The sequence below is a fragment of the Stomoxys calcitrans genome, chromosome 4 (genome assembly GCF_963082655.1).
Source record: "Stomoxys calcitrans chromosome 4, idStoCalc2.1, whole genome shotgun sequence".
Taxonomy (NCBI): domain Eukaryota; kingdom Metazoa; phylum Arthropoda; class Insecta; order Diptera; family Muscidae; genus Stomoxys; species Stomoxys calcitrans.
In genome coordinates, this window is record NC_081555.1 from 97,370,136 (window position 1) to 97,392,860 (window position 22,725).

Genomic DNA, 22,725 nt, shown 5'->3' on the forward strand with positions numbered 1-22,725 from the left:
ATGATATATACATAGATATATGAGAATAGAGCACGTTGCTGATATATTTTCCGAGCTTAATATTTGGGGGACCACCCCAATCCGCAAAACACCCCTAAATCGGGCATATTTACCGACCATGTCAATGTGGAGCTTAAATGAAAGGTTTTGTGGGGGGCAGAGCAATAATTGATACCCACTTCGGGACCTATTTTCTGGGGGTCAACTCCTTCCCCAAAATCCCCATCGCAATATGGGAATCAAATAAAGGTATTTGGGAGTAGAATACGAATTTGATATCCAAATTTAGGACCATGTATTTAGGGCATCACTCCTTCCCAAAAACACCCCCCAAAGGGTAAAAATTTTTCGACCATGCCAATATGTGGCTCAAATGAAAGGTATTTGAGACTAGAAAACGAATTTGATAACCTATATTGGGGCCATGTGTTTGGGGGACGCCTCATCGTGTAAACTTCCCTAAACCAATGGCAATATGGGGTTTGAATGAGAGCACGATGCTGATATTTTTTCAGCGCCAAGTATCTGGAGGACCACCTCATCCCCGAAAACACCCCTAAATCAGACATCATGAGAATGTCGGGCTGAAATAAAGTATTTTAAGAATGGAGTACACACCTTACATCCAAACTTAAGTTCGTAGACCAATAAAGATCATATGGGATTCAGATATTATTAAGCGATATACTATTTTCGTAGCATGGTATTTCACTAAAAGCTCTTTAATTGTCGAAAATAATTTCATTTCAAGGAAATATTTGTTCCATATAAAGTAAAAGAAGGCGCAGCGGAGCGGGCCCGGTCCCGCTAGTACAAAATATAAAGTACCTTTTACTGCACCCTTTAAATTTAAGAGAAAAATTTCCATACTATAAACGCCTTTGGTACAACCATACAATCATAGCATTTAACACACACTAACTTAACAAAAAAAAAATACATTTCAAAGGATCTATGGTTCTTTGATTAACTCTTTATTGAAAAGAAGAAGAAGAAAAACTAAATAGTGATCAGTAAAGAAATAACAAAATTAAAAACTACTCTCGCATACATTGCTTTGAAGCCGTATTAATACTATTCCCCTGCTCTCAATGTGTATGTATGGGTATTCCAAGAAACTACAGGCCTGCAATTATTTACAATACATATTTCCAACTAAATCAGACCCTTGCTCCTTTGCAAGATGGTGGGCCTTTACAGAGTAGGGGCCTCATAAAACTAGAAGATGAAACAGAAAACTCCGAATGAAAAGAACACACTAAAAACAATAGAAGAAATAATGATTCGTTTGATTCCAATTTGACGACATGGTCCTTTGTTTCAGTATTCATTTTTTTTTTTAATTATAAATCTTCGCTATCTAGTATTACAGTAATTGTTAACTAGTTGCCTGTACTTGTTGTTTTTTATCCCACCACTCCTGTATGCTATTGACCATTTGCTTGCGTCGGAATCGCAGCGATTCCGAAATGCACATTTGTATGAAATTTGATTTCATATCCGCATCGCCTTTGATTAGATTCAAATGTTCAAGTAGTTGGGAATAGTTGCGTCCCGGTTTACGAATATCGCGAAATACTTGCGCCCTCAAATCCATATTGTGTTTACGTGCTTGTTCTCTTTGCTCATCGGTTAGCGGAGTGGGCGCCGCCGTCGCAGGTGCTGACGAAGAATGATTGACATGATTTGAGAATGTTAGTGAAGTTATGGTAGTTGTGGTGCTGGTGTTGCCACTTTCCCTTTTAAGGGAATCGAAGCTACTTGAGCCCAAAGGCATTGAGGGCGGAGGCATAAGCGCCGTCTCAGGATCGGATTTGGAGGCACAATCTGCGGCGTTCGTGGTCTCGGATGAGATTGTTGTGGTAGCCGATGATGAGGACGACGATGTCACCGAAGAGTTAATGCTGCCATTGTGGCATTGTTGTAATATTCTGGAAATTTCTTGAGCATCGTTGATGTCGTGTAAGTGATGAGCAGGCTGGGATGGGGATGGCGGTGTTAGTGCAGCATGGTGGACCACGGATGTCAACTGTTGTAGCGGCGCTGGGCTTTGGTGTTGATATGGATTTGTAACTGGACTTGTAGGTGCTGCTGATACTGATGTTCCCGCATTATTCACTATTAATGGCCCACCATTACTAGCGATTGGCAGATTACTGGGTGTACTGTAAATATTACCATTTAGGGGCGAGGCAGTGCCATGAAGCATTGCATTGATAGCTAAGTGCGTTGGCGGGCCTAATAGTGTCGGAGGTGGAGGTGTACTAGGTTCATGTGGTCCCAAAGATGCGTAATTCGTCATATAGGGATTGGTTGTGGGAGCAGGTGACTGATGTGGCGGCGGCTGCATCAATGGATGATGTGGACTCATTGGCGGTGTTATTTGCCCATTGACCATGGGCAAATTTGAAGTTAGTCCGCTGGCATTAAGATTCGAGACCGTTGGGCTCAAGACATCGTTACTAGGATTATCACAGCTATTTTCAACTCCCACACCATTAATGAAATCAACCACGTAACCGTTGAATGTGAATTCGGTTTCTGTGGCCTCCTCGTCGGTGAAATCGGGAAATGCAACAACCAAACGATCAGGATCTCCATCATCAGACATGCCCGAAGATATCGAAGAGGTATCCGAATCCGAGTCTATGGACTCTAAATCGGAGAGGGAAGATACTGAAGATGTGCTCGAAGAAATACTAGACGATGATATCGAAGGAGTGGGGGTGCGTGGCCTTGAGTCTGTCGATGTGCGCCTAAAAACAAAATCCATGCGTATGGGACCAGCCTTACGTTTTCGGGCTCTCGAAGAGTCTAGCTTCTTGCCGCCCGGAGGACCACCTATGCCACTAACACCAGGCCCCCCAGAAGGACCTGCGCCATTTCCACCTTTCATGGGCGCCACATCACTCAAATCAGCTTCATCAACCATAACCATATGCTTATCCTTCTTATAGGGATTGCCAAACATATGTTGCCGTACATTTGTCGGTTCAATTTCGCGCAAGGGATTATCTTTATTCTTCAAATACTCCTGGTAATTGCCCATTTCAGCTATAGGCAAACAGTGACCAGAATCTTTGGCCACTAGACTGGCGGGTTGAGGTCTCATAAAGGCCTCACGCATTCGGGCGATTTCCTCAATGATATCCCTTCTTGGTATATCGAAGGGGTTGCGATATGATTTGGCCGATTGTTGTCGCGTCAATTGGGGCACGACTACAGTGTAGTTTTCTAGCGGCTCGATTTCTGAGTGAAGTTTGGCAAAAGTGTCACGCAGCAATGGATGGCGCACCAGATCCCTGCGCAGTGGCACACCAGTATTTAACTTGGCCGTTTCCACCTGACGATAGGGCGGTTTCGGCTGCTTCAATTGCTTGTATACCTTCATGCATAGGTTCTCTTGATCTTGTTTGGCTGTGTTCTTTATATGCTTCAATTGATTTGCTATATTTGGTGAGAGATAATTATCCACATTGTCCGGTAACAGGAACTGCAGCAGGGGATAAGGCACAGAGATGTTAAGTAATGCCTTCCGCAAGAATGGACAATAGTAGGGAGGAATGGATCGAACGTACGCATTAAATTTGTACATTAAATCATTTGGTGGGCTCATATTGTATTTGTGAATTAAATCGTGCAGCAATGGTAAGAGGGCCGGATAATTATAGGCCAAGACATAAAGATGCACCTGTGATGTAGTGGATGAGGCCTTGAGATACCCAAATGGCAATTCAAAGCCATGCATGCCATTCGAGATAATGACTTGCCAACATTTCTTCATTTCACGTTTCTGCAGAATCTGCAAGGTCAGGGGGCTGGCTTCTATCTCATACTTGTCCACAGGAAAGTTATGCACTGTCTGAGGCTCCTCCACGGCCGGTGTTACTATTTTCAACTTGGGATGAGCATCACGGGGTGGCAGAGTCGGTGCCTTGGGATCTGGCCAATATGGTTCGGGCAGAGGCCAATAGCCTATGGGGAAGGTTTTTTGGCTAATATGCTTTTGTACATAGATCATTTTTTTCAATGGCTGAAAAATTAAATCTTGTAGTGCTTCGTTTGTCATATTATTTGGATCTTTAGGAATTAGGGGTTCGAACTGTAACACCACACCAGGTTGTACTTTTTGCACTAAGCTTTCAATACATTGGTTGAGCACATAGTGAGATCTCACACGATATGAACGCCCGCCGGTTACCTCACACATCCTCTCAATGGGCGAATCATCATGGGGCACCTTTCCTTCCACCCGTTCATCCATTCTATTGCCAGACATGCGCAGCACTAAAGAAAACAAACGTTGGTCCCAGCGAAAGGGTTCCTTGGTGAACTTTGTTCCCGGTATTTGGGTGTTAAGGGGTAAAATAATGTCCTGGTGCACCACATTACGATTGGAATAACGGCCACCATCCGTTATGACTATTATCACAGAGGGCTCCAAGTAAAAGGGGCACCTACCCTGGCCATATGTATCAATACCAGATTGCATACGATTCAAATTTAACAAATCAAAGGCGTTTTTCAGGGATTCCCCCATCGATGTAAGACCCGTACTTTGTAGATTCTTCAGTTCATTCATGAATGTGGCATGATTCTCCTTCCAGCCGGCCTTTACATTGGCAGGCGGCTCCTCAAATGTCAGCAGCATGTAACGATCACCCAGACAGTCTTGTGTGCGCTGACGATATTTGAGAAAAGTTTCCACGGCTCCCTTGGCGATATCCAAGTAGGTTTTTTGGACGCCATTAACGTAGGCTTTTTGGCACATAGACGACGAAGTGTCGACCAAGAAAAGTATAATTGTCATTTTTCACTTTTCAACAGCAATGAGTTTTCCGTAGTTTTCCCCTAGAAACACATGCACTTAAGAGCCGCACTCGCACTTTTTTCTATAAATCTTTTCTTTTTGTATATTTGTATGTATTTAAGCGTCGTAGCTCGTAGCACTACGTTTTGCCTTATCCTTGTCTGCTCCTTACAATTTCAGTCTATGATTTTTGTGTGTCAGAAAATCAACGAACTTTAAAAAAGGAATGACTTTTTACTGTATTCCGTTTTTTGTTTTATCGCATAGTAATTCCAAAGTAGTTTTAACGATAAAGAGAGCGTTGTTTACAACGCCCCTTTCATTTTTTTCTCATTTCGCCGTTTGGAAAACATTTCTTTTCTCAAATATAAAAATAAATTGAAATTCATCTGAAAATGTAAGAGAAAAAAAAATGGAGAGAGAAAGACACAATTAATGAAAATTGGTTTGATATGTTTTAATACACTTTTGTTTTTTAATAATTTTGAATTTTTCCACTGCCTTTACGAATCCAAGTCCAAAATGAAACTTAAATTTGCCCAAGAATTTCTTTCATTGGCATTGGAATTGGGACCTTTATTGTTGTTGTTCCATTGATGGATAAAGAGTTTTAAGCGCGGTATAACAATTAGAAGTTTTTATCTGGTGAGCATTTCAAAATTATCCCATAAATTGATAGTGATAATGGACGTTAACTTAAAACGAGTATATTTATCTCATATATCTAAATAAAAAATATATTTATTTTGCTTAGTGCTGCATGCATTTGTAGAGGGCATAGGCATCCACTTTTAATGACAATGTAATATTTGTATTACTATCGATAAAGACTTTTTTGATAAGAAGAAATTTTACAAGATAAAAAAACCTTCATATTAATAATAATATTGTGACAGGAGTGATGCAAGGAGACTTTCCTCGATATGTATTGGGTTGCCCAAAAAGTAATTGTCGGTAATATATTGGGTTGCCCAAAAAGTAATTGCGGATTTTTCATATAGTCGGCGTTGACAAATTTTTCACAGTTTGTGACTCGTTAATTGCATTCTTTCTTCTGTCAGTTATCGGCTGTTACTTTTAGCTTGCTTTAGAAAAAAAGTGTAAAAAAAGTATATTTGATTAAAGTTCATTCTAAGTTTTATTAAAAATGCATTTACTATCTTTTAAAAAATCCGCAATTATAATTTGGGCAACCCAATAGTATTGTAGTAATATAGTCGGCGTTGACAAATTTTTTCAACGGCTTGTGACTCTGTAATTGCATTCTTTCTTCTGTCAGTTATCAGCTGTTACTTTTAGCTAGCTTTAGAAAAAAAGTGCGCGAAATTTTGTTTACATTTGTTTGTTTGGCGTCAATTTTAATATGGGTACCACATGTATTGAAAGCAATTCATTTGACAAACCGAATCAACGCTTGTGATATGCACCTTAAACGCAATGAATTCTATCCGTTTTTAAAACGAATCATAACTGGAGATGAAAAATGGATTGTTTACAACAACGTTAGTCGAAAACGATCATGGTCCAAGCATGGTGAACCAGCTCAAACCACTTTAAAGGCTGATATCCACCAAAAGAAGGTTATGCTGTCTGTTTGGTGGTATTGGAAGGGTGTGGTATATTTTGAGCTGCTTCCAAGGAACCAAACGATTAATTCGGATGTTTACTGTCAACAATTGGACAAATTGAATACAGCCATCAAGGAGAAGCGACCAGAATTGGTCAATCGTAAAGGTGTCATATTCCATCAGGACAATGCTAGACCGCACACATCTGAGTGAGCTTGGCTGGGAACTTTTGATGCATCCACCCTATAGCCCTGACCTTGCACCATCAGACTACCATTTATTTCGATCTTTGCAGAACTCCTTAAATGGTAAAACTTTCGACAATGATGAGGCTATAAAATCGCACTTGGTTCAGTTTTTTGCAGATAAAGGCCAGAAGTTCTATGAGCGTGGAATACCGAATTTGCCAGGAAGATGGCAAAAGGTTATCGAACAAAATGACAATTATATATTTGATTAAAGTTCATTCTAAGTTTTATTAAAAATGCATGTAATTTTTTTTTTAAATCCGCAATTACTTTTTAGGCAACCCAATTAACAATTTCCAACACTCTCCTGCCAGAGGCGACAAGTCAGGGTATTACGCAACCCCGTGCCTATTAATATTCTATTGTTTGTAGCAGGATTCACCAAAGAAGGTCAAGTCACATAGACTGTTACTTTGAGATCCGATTTGTGCGGGTTCATCTTTATCACGTGAGGCTTAGCTTGTAGCTATCGAGCGCGTTCACAAATTGCTCCAGACGTAGTAGCTGCAACTGCAGTTGCGAACAATCAGCAGTATTGAGTGGGGAGTCTCAGTGAGAGGCCGGGCGGCACCGGCTCTTGCACAAATACTGAGTGCCTATTATGCTCGATATGACAAGGCGGGTTATTGGCGCCATTAAATAACCACCCTGTTCCCACGGCGATCAGTCCTTCGGTTTGGAACGAGCTTGCTAACCTGCATGAGCTTGACGAGGATCGCCACCTCCACATGAAAATGTGGTTACGACGACAACAACAACAATGCTAGCTCTGTAGCAGTTGAGGCGACTACTGGAACGCAATTGAACCAGAACTATTCACGTTTGCCAAGGGATGTTATTCTCCCCAGATGCAATAGGTGGCAGACAATCACTTGATAGCCCTTCATCGTTTCGGCTACCGTATTTGCGAGACTACTCGTTAGATTTTTCTTGGCTATGGATGCCTATCCAAAAGATGATTTTTGGGACAGCAGTCAAGTAGTGATTCGGTTAGGTAAGGTTCAAACAAGTTCGGCAGGGCCGAATCTTATATACCCTCCGCCATGGATCGCATTTGTCGAGTTCTTTTCCCGGCATCTCTTCTTAGGCAAAAAAAGGATATAAGAAAAGATTTGCTCTGCTATTAGAGCGATATCAATATATGGTCCGGTTTGGACCACAATTAAATTATATGTTGAAGACCTGTGCAAAATGTCAGCCAATTCGAATAAGAATTACGCCCTTTGGGGGCTCAAGAAGTAAAATAGAGAGATCGATTTATATGGGAGCTGTATCGGGCTATAGACCGATTTAGACCATAATACACACGTATGTTGATGGTCATGAGAGAATCTGTCGTGCAAAAATCGGATAATAATTGCGACCTCTAGAGGCTCAAGAAGTCAAGATCCCAGATCAGTTTATATGGCAGCTATATCAGGTTATGAACTGATTTCAACCTTATTTGACACAGTTGTTGAAAGTAAGAATAAAAGACGTCAAGCAAAATTTCAGCCAAATCGGATAAAAATTGCGCCCTCTAGAGGCTCAAGAAGTCAAGACCCAAGATCGATTTATATGGCAGCTATATCAAAACATGGACCGATATGGCCCATTTACAATACCAAACGACCTACACTAATAAGAAGTATTTGTGCAAAATTTCAAGCGGCTAGCTTTACTCCTTCGGAAGTTAGCGTGCTTTCGACAGACAGACGGACGGACGGACGGACATGGCTAGATCGACATAAAATGTCGCGACGATCAAGAATATATATGCTTTATGGGGTCTCAGACGAATATTTCGAGTAGTTACAAACAGAATGACGAAATTAGTATACCCCCATCCTATCGTGGAGGGTATAAAAAGGATTCGGATATTAATCAATTGTTGTTGTTCTTGTAGCAGTTTGTTGTGTTCTATCTTTCGTCTGCTTGATCTGCCGTTGAGTGTCAAGACCCAGGAAATCTGCCACTAAGATGGGGTGCGTCCACAGGGATCCTAGTGGGGACATCCTCATTCACCGTGCAAAACGTAGAGCCTTCAATCTGCTCTGCCACAGCTATGCCACGCTGGTCGTTAGCTAGGGAAGAATGCCATGAAGTGTGATGCGCATTAAAGACCCCTAGAACCAGACGATTATAGTAACCAGATAGTAACCCACTTAGTCGGGGTTGTAAGCATGGCCATTAATTGGGACACAGTTACCAACCGGCGGTATGTACACGTTGCAACATATCCAGTAAGACTATACTCCCGTAATGAACTGAGCCCAGAGCACGATCGGGGATGTACCCCTTTCATGCACCGGTTAGACCTCACCGACACCGACCGATGATGGAGGAGGTTCTGGCAAACCGAACCGAACCAGGATCCGGGGTTCTTTTCAATCCCGGCACGGACCAGAAACATGCGGAGAAGGCACTCCGGGATGTGCCTCTCCCATGACGAAAAAAAAGCGAACACGTACACTGATGCGGCAGCCCTTGCCGATGAAGAGTTCCATCGGATCATTCCGGTGCGTACAACCGGCTACCATGGGATTGATCCACCCAGATATCTCTGGGCAATGGGTGCCTATCCAAAAGATGGTTTTTGGGATAGCAGTCAAGTAGGTACTGCTTCGGTTAGATTAAAGAGGGTTTGGATCTTACATCTATGTCAGCAATTGGATTGTTCTGCACCGGTTAATGACTTCGGTGTATACTGTTTAGACAGCAAGTAGTTTTGCCTTCACACGGTAAGGATCTTTGTCTCCTGATGAATGTTGTTTACATCAGAACTGAGGAGACAGCCTATCGCAGTACGTACGCCGTCATTCTAACAGATATGAAAGTTTATCTACTGCGTGTCGCTCAGGTCACACCAGTCTTGCATAGTTTAACACTGACCGGCCAATTGATTTGTATGTAGTCAACAAGGTTTCTTTATAAACCTGGATGTCTTGGCGCTGCGGATGACATATGTAACTCCGCTCGGAGGTCATGAATGCGACAAATGGATCTCCTCCTTGCCGTCATTCTCAGGATGCTCAATAGATTGAAGGTTGAATAACCTGACATCTCTTCGGATCAGCCAAGAGCGATTACTTTTGCAGGATAACGAACATTGTGTTTGTCCGACCTGTCCGTCCGAAACAAGTCTATCTAAATGTCCAATCACTATTCTATCTTCCGCTTGAAAAACCAAGCCCGGTTCTTGTAGGTCACCCAATATTTGAGTCACTACAAGCGAAGTCACCTATCCTGGATGACATTGAGAACAGTGTTGCCAGATTAGGGGAAACTGCCACAAACAGTGGATATTTTTCGTGATTGGGGAACAATTTTTTCCAAAATAAAAATCCGGGATTTTCTGGGGTAAATTCCATCAGTATGGCTTCTTGAGTATACGAATTTTCCTTATGTTTAGTGCTGGCCAGTACCCTTGAATTAGGTATGATTCAATTGAAAGCATATGTTTAATGTAGAAGCGTATAGAAACCGAGAGGAGAAATTATAAATGAATACGATAGACATACAGCGGTCAAAAAAAGTATTCATCATTCAATGTTTTTTTTTTAATAAGTCTACAAAAGACAATTGGAATAAAAACATATTAAACTAATGATGCAGTAGTGCTTGTGTGATATATATGTACACAATTTCATTGTTTTTAAAGAAAAAAATAGTATTTATTGGAACAAAAAGGGCCATTTTACAGCTGAACACAAAAAATTAAACAAAAAAAGTATTCATCATTGCAAAAAAACAAAAAAATAAATAACATAATTTAAAAAAATTAATACTTTGTTATTCGACCACCGCGTCTTATAACTTCTTTTAAATGGTTTGACATCGATTGGACTAATTTAGCGGTTATATTTTGGTCTATATTAGTCCATTCCTCCATTATCACCTGTTGCATTTGACTCTTGCTCGAAAATTGCGCGTTCTCAATTTGCGTTCGAGATGTTCCCAAAGATGTTCAATTGGGTTCAAGTCGGGACTTTGAGGAGGAGTTTTAATGACTTTGGGGCAGTTATACAGCATCCACATCTTGGTATTTAAAGCAGAATGTTTGGGGTCATTATCTTGATAATATTGAAAGTTATTACCAAGCCCAAGTTTTACAGCACTATCTTTTAAATTCCTCTTTAAAATGTCAATGTAATACTTATGATCCATTACTCCATTAATAATTTCAAGATTTCCCGCTCCTGAAGCCGCCATACACCCCCAAACCATTAAACCACCTCCACCATGTTTTACAGTAGCAACTGTGTTTCGTTCTTCAAGCTCTGTATTTGGTTTTCTGTACACTATGACCTTTCCATCGCACCCAAAGAGATTAAACTTGCTCTCGTCTGCAAAAATGACTGTTTTCCAAAATGATTCGGGCTGTTTTACATACATTTTTGCGAAGTTTAGCCTTTTCACTCGGTTTATTTTATTTATAAAGGGCTTCTTACGTGCAGTTCTTCCTCTGTAACTATGCCTTTTGAGTGTATTTCGAATTGTTTGTGTAGTAACTTCCTTCCCTAAATATTCCATAGTGTTTTTACGAAGAATGGTCGCATTTGTCTTCGGAGTTTTCTGAACTTGCCGCACTAGCCAACGCACATCTCCAACTGAAAGTGCTTTTGGTCGACCAGATCTTGGTTTATTGTCAACAGTTTTCGTTTCTGTCCTCTTTCTAATGATGGATTGTATAGTAGATCGTGGTCTATTTAATATTTCACTGATAGTTTTTTGAGTTAAACCATTCCTGTGGTGTTTTATTATCAAAACTTTTACCTCATCAGAAACCTCGTTTTGCTTACGACCCATTTTGACAAAAACTATATTTTGAATGAAATTAAATATTTGCTGTCAAGGGCAAAGCCTCCTTTACTAAATAAAACAGAAAAGGGGGATTCCCAAATAATATTTGAATTTGACTTTGATGATAGCACATCAATGATGAATACTTTTTTTGTTCTGTTTTTGGTGTTATTATATAAAATTGCATTTTTTGCGCTAATTAAATTTATTTTTTGAATTTATTTTAAAACATATTACGAAAAATAAACTATTGCATAAAACTGCATTATTTGTTTACTTTAAATTTTCTTCAATTACCCAAAATAAGTGAATTTATTATCAATTTTGCTAATGATGAATACTTTTTTTGACCGCTGTAGGCTTTAGTCCATTAGGAAGCATAGGCTTAGAGGTCGATTATGGATGGCAACTCAACTATAGTTGCGCTGCCAGAAGAAATAAAAATTAGTATAGTGTAAAATTTCTTTCAGCTTCATTCGATATCAGTGTTTTGAATGTTCTGCTACTAAGTTAATTGCAAAAATGTGTACAATTCAATTCAGAAATGGACATTTCCATTACAAAATTGCCCGTTACCAACTCAACTGATCGCCCAATGAAATCAATCGTACTAAAGCTGGAAATGTTGCAATTTCAGATCGTCCAATGTCGCGACATCCAAATACAGGGATAACTTTCTATACCCACCACCATAGGATGTGTGAAATATTGATGTGTGACCCCCCCGTCGAAATCACGATAGTGGTCGAACGAATGAAGCTATTTCCTTGAAATTTTGTGTGATGTGCAAATGGATAGAGATGGCTAAGCCCTTAGAAACATGCCAAATATTATAACCTCATATTAAAGCACCCATACAAACCGAATAAAACTATCTCCCGATTTGACATCTTGAGCCCCTGTAAGCCACATTGTTATCGGCTGAAATTTTGCACGTAGTGTTCTTTATTACTTACATTGGCAAAATTAATATACACTAATCCTTTGATTGTGGGTATAAAACAAAATTTTTTATAAAAAAAAAAAAAAATTATCAGTATTTTTATACCCACCTCCGAAGGATGGGGGTATACTCATATTGTCATTCCGTTTGCAACACATCGAAATATTCATTTCCGACCCTATAAAGTATATATATTCTTGATCAGTGTAAAAATCTTAGACGATCTAGCCATGTCCGCCCGTCTGTCTGTTGAAATCAAGCTACAGTCTTTAAAAATAGAGATGTTGAGCTGAAACTTTGCGCAGATTCTTTGGCTCAGATCGGTCTAGATTTGGATATAGTTGCCATATAGACCGATCCCTCGATGTAAGGTCTTGGGCCCATAAAAGGCCCATTTATAGACCGATTTGTCCGCAATTTGGGACAGTAAGTTGTGTTAGGCCCTTCAATATTCTTTTTCAATTTGGCGCATTTATTGTACGATTTCGTCAAATTTTGGGACAGTGATTGGTTCAAATTTGTGTATAGACCGATCTCTCGATTTAAAGTCTGGATCCCATAGAATGCACTTTTATAATCCAATTTCGCTGAAATTTGACACAGTGACTTAAGGTAGGCTTTTCGACATCGGTGTCGTATATGGTTCAGATCAGCCCATATTTCGATAAAGCTGCTATGGGGGCATAAATAATGCATTTTTCATTGGATTATGCCGAAATGTGGTTTATATATATACCCGAGGTATATATGTATGCCGAGGCGTTAAGTTTGGCCGGGCCGAACTTAACGCCTTTTTACTTGTTTTTCTTCACGTCTTTCACGTCAAAGAATGAAATGCCTTTTTTACGCTAAGGGCTTAAAAGGAGCACTTAAGAACAATTAATCCTAGTGTAATGTGAATGTAAAATTGAGTTAGTATAAAAAATTGCATGAAATTTTGTTTAAAAAATAATGATATTTTGTTAAAGTTTTTGGCAGCAATTCGGAAAGCTGTACACAATACTATGGTACTTTCTTAGGGCAAAAACATTTTAATTGGGGATTTTATGGGAAAATTTGTTTGGAATTTTAGGCATCTGTCTCAAAAAAATCTGGCAACCGAGCTTAAGACGCTGAACTTGAAGATAATGGCAGAATATAGCAAGCTTAAGAAACTTCTTGTTTGATTTGACCTTGTCAGGCGAGTATCTGGGATCACATAATTTTAGCTCCCTGCACTGTAAGGTCGGCTACAAATCGTTTAAATCTGAAATTCCCTCCATTACCGTTAAAGAGATTCAAAAACATCTAATGGGGTCAATAACCGACCAGAGGGCCAGTGATCGATCCGAGGTAACATTAAGCCAAGTAACTGGAGAACGGTAATTTTTACCGACGATCTGGGGCTGGTCTTCTCGAAAAATATGAATTATTTGCCAGCAATTTTAAACAGAAAACTGTTTTAAACATTTATTTAAATATGATTGTCTTGCACGTTAAGTACCTATAGTTATTCCCTGTTTACATCCAAATTTGCATTGAACACTCCTAACAAACTTCTTCTTACATATCAATTTGTACTGTTCGATTCAAGTTTAAACTCAATGTTGCATCATCTTTTTATGGCATTATTTATGGCATAGTGCCTCATAAATGTTGCCAGCATTAGGAGGGGATAACTACCGCTGAATTTTTTTTTCTATTGTTCTCGCTATGATTCGAACCCGGGGTGTTTCATCATCATAGGCGTACGTACTAACCTCTTCGCTACGGTGACTTTTTAACATTACTACATGCAAATGCAAATTTTGCCCTTGAACATTCCACTAAGGAACAGGGGCAAACTTCTCACATATCAATGAGTGCAGTCCGATTCAAGTTTAAGCTCAATGATAAGGGGCCTCCTTTTTATAGCCGAGTCCGAACGGCGAGCCGCACTGCGACACCTCTTTATAGAGAAGTTTTGCCATGTAAGGTACCTCACAAATGTCGCCAGCATTAGGAGGGGAAAACCACCGGTGAAAATTTTTTTTCTGCTGGTCTAACCTCTGCGCTACGATGGCCTCTTCCATTACTACATACAATAAAAAAAGTTACGCCGATACCATTGATAAAAAGACATCTGTTTAAAATAAATGATTTCTACTTGACAACTTCATATGAATACATCTGGGATGAGAGAGAAAAGGGTATGCTAATTAAGGTGGATCAATTTGTAAGGGCAAAAAAACAAACCCAGCAGTTGTTTAAAACGTTATCTACAATAAATTTTAGACCAAGGGGGTCTTACATCAAAATCGAGCTTCTGTTTTGGGTAACAACACTCACCCGTGTTTCCTATGCCCATGGGCGGGACACGAAGAATAGAACACATACAGTTCAAGCAACTTCGTGGTGGCTAAGTTCGGTCGAGAGAGAGGTCGGTTATTTTAGAGAGCTACTTATTTGATTTTTCAGGTTTTACTGGCACTTATACAAACACAATTTAATATTTTCAACTATGTTAATGCGCCCATTACTGTTTTAGACCTATGGTTTGTTGGAATTTGTCGTACCTATATTACGATTTTGACAATCGCTTAAAATGAACCATCCCTTATGATCGTATAACACACTCAAATTTTTCCGACGTACTACATTGGCACTCTCTGATCGATAAACACAATTTTAATTGCAAAGGCTGGTACTAAGTTCGATTACTTTTTTAGATAATCGATTTTAAACCAAAAAAAAAAAACATTTATTATTAAAAAGCCATTGAGTGTTTAAAAATCGATCGTGAAAAACATAGGGTTTTTAATGTGAATCAGGAATCAGTGCCGACCTTATCATATACAAATGAATTTTTAAACTTGGAATATAAAAGTGCCTTTTTTGACCATTTTGACCAGCGCCAATTGGAAGTGTGCCCAATTAAATGTTTTATCTTGGTCCTTAAGTTTTAAGGTCTTTGTACAAATGTGCTTTGATACAGTATTTTTCTATATCACTATAATTAAGTAATTATGCTAGAAAACTTCTATTAAGAGCATTCAAAAAATTTCGCATACACATGCTAGAACTCAGTGAATAGTAGATAAACAACAGACATCTAAAGATGTGTATGTGTGTCAAAACCCATAAGTTGAAAAGGGGAAAGAATTATAAAATATACAAACATTGTTTATGTACCGTCAACGATGTAAAAACATATGGCCAATTTCTTAAATATTTATAATCAATATTTCATGTGGTACATTTATATAAAATATAGAAAACGATCTGACCCTAACAATGGAAAATGTCTTTTACGGTACCGGATCCCACTAGCCATAGAATCAGTGAGCTGAATCTGGAAATAAACAGGGTAGTCAACGAACATGAGCGGAATTTGTGGCTGGAACAATTGAAGCAATGTAACTTAGGCACCGGTTTAGGTAAGCTGGGGTCTACTGTTAAGTCCCTCTCGAAGCCCGTAGACAGGAAGACAGGACCACAATCACTTTTGGCGAAATAACCGTGACTGATCCGAAGAGATGTGCCTGGTTGTTCAACCGTCAATTTATTGTGCATCCCGAGAGTGACAGGCAAGGAGGAGAGCCATTCGTCGTATCCGCGGTTTCCGAGCCGATGGACAGCCATCACAATTTACCGTGGGCGAAGTTACGAATGTCATCCGTTGCGCCAAATCTGATGCTGAAGAATCTGGATCTACCTGGAATTGAGTACCTTACTACTGTCTTCAACCTGTCTTTGAACACTCTAATAGTTCCCGATGCCTGAAAAATGGGCAGAGTGATCCCACTACTAAAGCCTGGAAAAGAGCCTAATTTAGGGGAGTCGTACAGACCAATCTCCATTCTCTCACCAGTAGCCAAGACGCTTGAGGCATTACTCTTCCCTGGTCTCGTAGGAGAACTTCCATTCCATTCCAAGCATCAGCACGGATTTCGAAGACTACATAGCACACAACAGCTTTGCATACCATAACCGCACACATTTGCCTTGGCTTAAATCAGTCCAGGCCATGTGATAGGACGACCCTGGTGGCACTGGACCCATTGAAGGCGTTCGACACGGCCAGACATGCCAAACTTTTTGAGGACATCGCTAATACATCGTTCCAGTCAGGCATGAAACGCTGGGCCGCGAACTATCTGTGTGGTCGCCAGTCATTTGTGAAATTTAGGGATAAGAAGTCGAAGCACCGTAGAGTGAAACAGAGAGTTTCCCAAGGCGGGGTGATATCTCCGGTACTATTTAATCTTTACCTATTCTATCCTCTACCTATCCTCCTGCCACAAAATCTTCAGTCACATAGTTCACCACAAATACACGTGAGGTGAATACTGAGCAGAAAGTGATGGTCGATGAAGAAATGATTTGGAACCATGAAGTGTTCCAAAATACTTGGACTCACATTTGGCAGCTCCTAAACAATCTCCCCACATGCCACAGCAATTTGCGATAAAGTCAAAAGTAGAAACATGGTCCTCAAGTCACTTGCCGGTAGCACTTGGGATGCTTACAAAGAAACCTAGTTGACCACGTTCAAAACAATTGGCCGGTTTGTGACTGTAATGGTCGATGGAGAAATGATTCCGACCATCAAGTATCTTAAAATACTTGGCGTCGCATTTTACAGCTCTTACACATTCTCCCCACATGCCACAGCAATTTGCGATAAAGTCAAAAGTAGAAACAAGGTCCTCAAGTCACTTGCTGGCAGCACATGGAGTGCTGACAAAGAAACCTTGTTGACCACGTACAAAGCAATTGGCCGGTCTGTTGTAAGTTATGCAGCGCCAGTGTGGTCTCATCAGCTCTGTGACACGCAGTGGAATAATTTTCAAATCTGTCAGAATGCCGACCTTCGAACTGTGAAGGGCTGTCTCCTTAGTTCTCACGTGGACCACCCCCATCAGGGACAAAGATCCTACCAGTGCGAATACATAATTACATGCTGTTTTAGCAATACCTTTTGAGCTGTTATGGCAGAGACCATCCATATCATCATCTTGCCTTAAGGTAGATCTACATGATCTATAGCGTGAGGTACAGCGCTACAACAGAGAACCTCTAGATCAAGCGGCATATAAAGCGGGTCTAGACAACTTTCATGCAGACACGGTAGCAGATGCGATAAATAGCCACTGGGTGAATATATTTCTTGGAGAACGACCGCCTCCCGTTACACCTGGAGAAATTGACCTCCCCGGCAAACCAGAGTAGTTCTGGCTCAATTACGTTCCGACAGATGCAGCCGCCTCAACTACTTCAGAGCAAGGATTGCTGACGTGCAAGATGTATATCCCGATTGTAAACAGGGACCACACGTCACCTATTAACCTAACCAGCCAGACCCACACGACTCATACCCAGATCCCTCTGGGTATGAGTCGTGTGGGTCTCTGAAGTCATTCATCGGCAAGGGCTGTCGCCCCAATGTATTGGGTTGCCCAAAAAGTAATTGCGGATTTTTTAAAAGAAAGTAAATGCCTTTTTAATAAGAATGAACTTTAATCAAATATACTTTTTTACATTTTTTTTCTAAAGCAAGCTAAAAGTTACAGCTGATAACTGACAGAAGAAAGAATGCAATTACAGAGTCACAAGCTGTATCAAGTGCAGTGAGTGTCTCAGTGAGAGGCAGGGCGGCAACAGCTCTTGATTAAATACTGAGTGCATATGATGCTCAATATGACAAGGCGAGTTTTTTGGAGCCTTTAAGTAACCAATGGATATCACGTTTCTGCAGCGATCGGAACGACCTTGCTCACCAACAGAAGCTTGACGAGGATCGCCACCTCCACATGCAAATGTGAATACAACGAAAACCTAAGTCAGTAATCGGCTTTTTGTGCGCTCAACGAGTTAAAATTGCAAATTGGCCCAATTTCCCGCAGCGATCGGAACGACCTTGCTCACCAACAGGAGCTTGGCGAGGATCGCCACGTCTACATGCATATGTGGTTACAATAACAACCTAACCCAGTAATCGGCTTATTGTGTGCTTTACGAGTTAAAATTGCCAATTGGCCTATGAACATTTCTTAAATGAACATCTGGGATTCTTCTCCTCATTTGTAATGCCTAGTTTGAACGACGTGTCGCAGAGCAACATCTCTTAGTAAAGAAGTTTTGTACAGCTGAATACCTACTTCACAAAAATAGCCAGTTGAACGCCTGGGTTCTCGCCAGCATGCGAACCCAGTCTTATCCAATACTTTGGAGGCGCCTAAGTTCTATGACATCAATGTCATAACAATTACGTATATTGCAAAGGCGAATATATACAAAAAAAAAATAAAATTCTTCATTATTCGATTTTTACATAAAAATTTAAATATTTCAATTCTATGAAAACATGTTTTATTTTCTAATACCATTCGCTTGCTTGAGAAACACATTGCCTTAGTTGAGCCACTACTCCCATCAATGGGGATTAATAAAACATAATAATGGCAACTCTGGCAAGGTTAAACAAATTCACTACTGCGAGAACGTGAAATATGCACACACATTCGCACAATCCCGTGGAAGCTCTCTAAATTAGAGTATTTTGCGTTTTGTAAACACAACAGAAAACAAGGCAAAAAAAAAATGGTTGAACGAGTAACACAAATAAATTTGAATTGATAATAAATAAAATTGTATTTGCCAAGAGAGCGCGGCAGAGAACCTTTGTGACATCAACGCATTAAAAAGACGAAAGTGAAGAAAAAAGCCTATACTATTTTCAGAATTAAAAGAACCCATGTATGCACCGTTAAGATTTGAAAGCGAAATTAAAATATGTAAACAAAAAGAGAAAATAATATTGCACCATCGGTGAGCAGGTGGGTAGGTAGGTAGGTAGATTAATGCTTTGAGTTTTGTGGTGGTCCGCGAAATATTTTAGACGTCAATAATTATTTTTGATGACGGCGGTGAAGCAGAATTGGGTGTTTATAGATAAACATGTTGCTCAGCGTAGCTAAGGTATTTGTTGACTTATGGTAGTAAACGTTTTTTGATGGGTAACTTTGTTCCATAATTTTGTATCATATTCAGGCTTAAAAAGCGACATGTGTTTTTAAATTGCCTTGGTTGTATCGGTATAATCGCAGAAAAGCTGTTGCATCCAGAAAAGAAATGCATCCTCAATTCTGTGAAAGAAAAACTGATGCGCCGAGTTCAGTCTTCTCACAAAATGCACCATATGAAAAAGTGGGGGAACAAGAACAACAACAAAATTATCTTGGAGTTCTTTCGCTAAAAAATTGCGACGACAGCAATGTGTTTAAATCGTAATCAAATACCAACTGTCAAACGCACACCTCAATATGAACGCCAACTCTACGTATTTATTTTCGCTGCCGCAGCTTTATTATCTCTTCTGTTCTCAAATAAGGAGTGTTAGCACCAGTCAAATTCACTCATTTCGTTATGCCCACAACTAGAATTGTCAACGACACCGTCGGCAAAAGAAAGGCAACATTTGTTATTAAGCAGAATATAAAATTTACACAAATATATTAAACTTTCACAATAACAAATGACATTATTTCCTAACAAGTATCTTTTGTTTTGAATTTGAAGCCCTTAATTTTTAAAAGCCGCCCAAAATGGTTTGCCATTTAATTCCTGTGTGTGCGATCTACAAGGAAACCCCACAAACACTTACCGAGCGGGGGTAAGATACACTTAAGATCCAAAGCCGCTGAAGCTAACAAATTTGATTGTGTTTGGGTTCTTGGTTTGCTTGCTCTGTATTCTTGCGGTCGTCTTCGTTGTTGTCATTCTCTTTGGTGTGCTTTTTTATTTTCTTTAAATTGAATATTTCTCATAATAATGCAATGCTCCACATGAATGTACTCAATGCTGTTGTTGTTGCTGTTGGTTTAGTAATTCAACACATTTTTACTCACAAAACCAAATAGCAAGCACATAACACACACACACACTCAATGAAGCTCATTCTTCTTCGCACCATCATCACCATCACTTCGTATCGTCATCCAAAATAAATCGACGGACGAACCAACCAGCTCACCAAAAGTAAGTCTATACAACAACAAATACAAGTAACAACCAATATCACGACGTCGTCGAATATACTCTTTTGCTCATACGCTCACAGAATGGTGTAAAAAAATAAAAAAAAAAGAATTGTATAAATTGTTTTTTTTTTCTTTTGTGCTTACAACAAATATTTTTATCACTAATCGGAGAGTAGCGCACCGAGAACGCAAAATTTTCTCTTTTTGTTTTTGTTCCCGAGTTGAAATTGTGTTTATTCTGCTGCGGGCTCCGCCAACGTCGTTGTTGCTTGCTTGCTTATTAAACACTTCTCTTCTCTCTTGTATTTTTTTCAAAATCAAATCACTTATTGTTCACTTTAACTTTTAATCACTTTTTCCGTTGAAACCTCCATCCAACCTCGCTGTTTTGCTGTTTTTGAGAATGAACATGACATTGCCAAGAGTTTGACAATTGTTGTCGATGAATTGGTCCGAAAATCGTAGCAATCGATTTGAAATCAATTATCAACGACCATTGTTATCGATTTTTTTTTTAGGAATCGGAAACCTACCTGAGTTTTTATGAAAATAATTTACGAAAAATACATTATAGGTTGATGCCAGCATACCATCGTAATTATTTGAAAAAATTATCGATTTTTAGGAAACACTCCATGGCGAAACCATTAATGGTGATCTCATTGGTACAACAACCACTAATCATATGGTGCAATCCGCCATCTTGTCATCAAGCTGAGTTAATTTTATATGGCCAGACTGCAATAACCACAGGCTTTACCATTTAAATCTCGAAAAAGCCATAAAAGTATGTTTTCATTGGCCACTAAAACCGTATTTTTGGCTTTTTCAATCCTGTGTTCTTTTGCAAGTTTTACCATACAAAAATAAAACACAGTTAACAGTGCTCTTTAACTCCGGATTTAATGCCACGATCATCTGATTTTCTTTTATAAAATCAGGTTACGAGAGCCTTAAATCCGGATTTATTAAGCAATGTAAACGGGGTTTTAATCGCTTTTTTTGGATTTAAGTTACGTTTCCATTTTTTTTTTATTTAAATGGTTAATCCTGTTTTTTTTTTTTTTGTAGGTTATATCATACAAACATTAAAACAATGTTTGCAGGATTTATTTTTAAATCCCAAATGAACCCGATTTCTTGACTGAATAATCGATAAAAGTACCAAAATATGCAACTGTTTTCAAGAATTGTATATTGATGTGTGTGATATGCACATTCATGTATAATCGTGTACGCTTGTGCATGTCACTTAATTCCCCAAAAAGACAGGATTTGTTTTTGGTTTTATTGGGTTGCCCAAAAAGTAATTGCGGGTTTTTCATATAATCGGCGTTGACAAATTTTTTTAACGGCTTGTGACTCTGTAATTGCATTCTTTCTTCTGTCAGTTATCAGCTGTTACTATTAGCTTGGTTTAGAAAAAAAGTCTAAAAAAAGTACATTTGACGTTATAGTGGGATTTGGATACAGCTCTGAAATTGGCAAATTTGATCAGCTGGACTTATGACTTTACCTTCTAATTGTACCAAGGTAGTGTATTCGTGAACTGTCAAATTCCATAAAAAACGTATAAAGTAAAAATATGTGAAATAAATAAATGCCTTCTTTAAGCTAATGGCTTAAAAGGAGCACTTAATAACAATTAATCCTGTAGTAATATGCATGTAAGATTCAGTTAGTATAAAAATGGCATGTAATTATGTTTAAAAAAAAATATGTTAAAGTTTTTTGCAACAATTCCGAAAACTGAATAGAATACTCTGCTTCAACACAATTAAATTCAGAATTCACTGAATAAGGTTAAGCCAAGCGATCAGCCGACATACAATTTTTGGCAGTTCTTGGCATTGAGGATGTCAACTTGTTTTCTTTTTACATTCATTCTTTGTTTACGCTTTCTTCTAAATTTTAAAATTTGTTCACACTTGGTTCCTTTTTTCACACTTTAATTGTTTTAATTTATGCTTTACGCGTTTATAATTATAAATCTTTTGATTTTGTGGCTGCTACACATGACAATGCAAATAAAATCTAAAATATAAATTAGGTAGTGTTCAAAAATTTGGCAGCCTAGTAGGAATTTGTGCCGCCATCGCCACAGGGTTGTATCCAAGATACATTCATTTACAGGTAGTGTCAGTTGTCCTACAACAAAATATTGAGTGCACTATCTGTCAAAATCAGTGATCACTGCAACTCTGATTTTGAGTATGTTACTAGTTCGCGCCATTTTTCGTTGTTTGTGTGTCATAGTTCTTAGCTATAATACACACACACTACCAAAAATCCTTGACAGATAGTGACATCGCGAGAAAAAATTTGTACTCAGCTGTTTACGGCACACTACCTGGTAATTATGTCATGGTTGGTG

General features: G+C 39.1%; 1 protein-coding gene across 2 annotated transcripts; it reads right to left on the reverse strand.

Moving 5' to 3' along the window:
• Positions 1–953: 953 nt before the first annotated feature.
• On the reverse strand, positions 954–20,735 carry LOC106089652 (integrator complex subunit 6). Of its 2 annotated transcripts, none has more exons than XM_013255575.2 (2): positions 20,496–20,735; positions 954–5,199 (listed from the first exon to the last, which is right to left on the reverse strand). In XM_013255575.2, exon 2 carries the CDS (start codon positions 4,808–4,810, stop codon positions 1,379–1,381), a length of 3,432 nt encoding a protein of 1,143 aa, XP_013111029.2. In that variant the 5' UTR covers positions 4,811–5,199; positions 20,496–20,735; the 3' UTR covers positions 954–1,378. The 2 variants fall into 2 exon arrangements, with proteins under 2 accessions (XP_013111029.2, XP_013111028.2); XM_013255574.2 differs by lacking the exon at positions 20,496–20,735 and adding an exon at positions 19,976–20,484.
• Positions 20,736–22,725: the final 1,990 nt, after the last annotated feature.

Coding starts and splice junctions, on each gene's coding strand:
- LOC106089652 (XM_013255575.2), bottom strand. CDS start 4,810: ATGACAATTATACTTTTCTTGGTCGACACTTCGTCGTCTATGTGCCAA.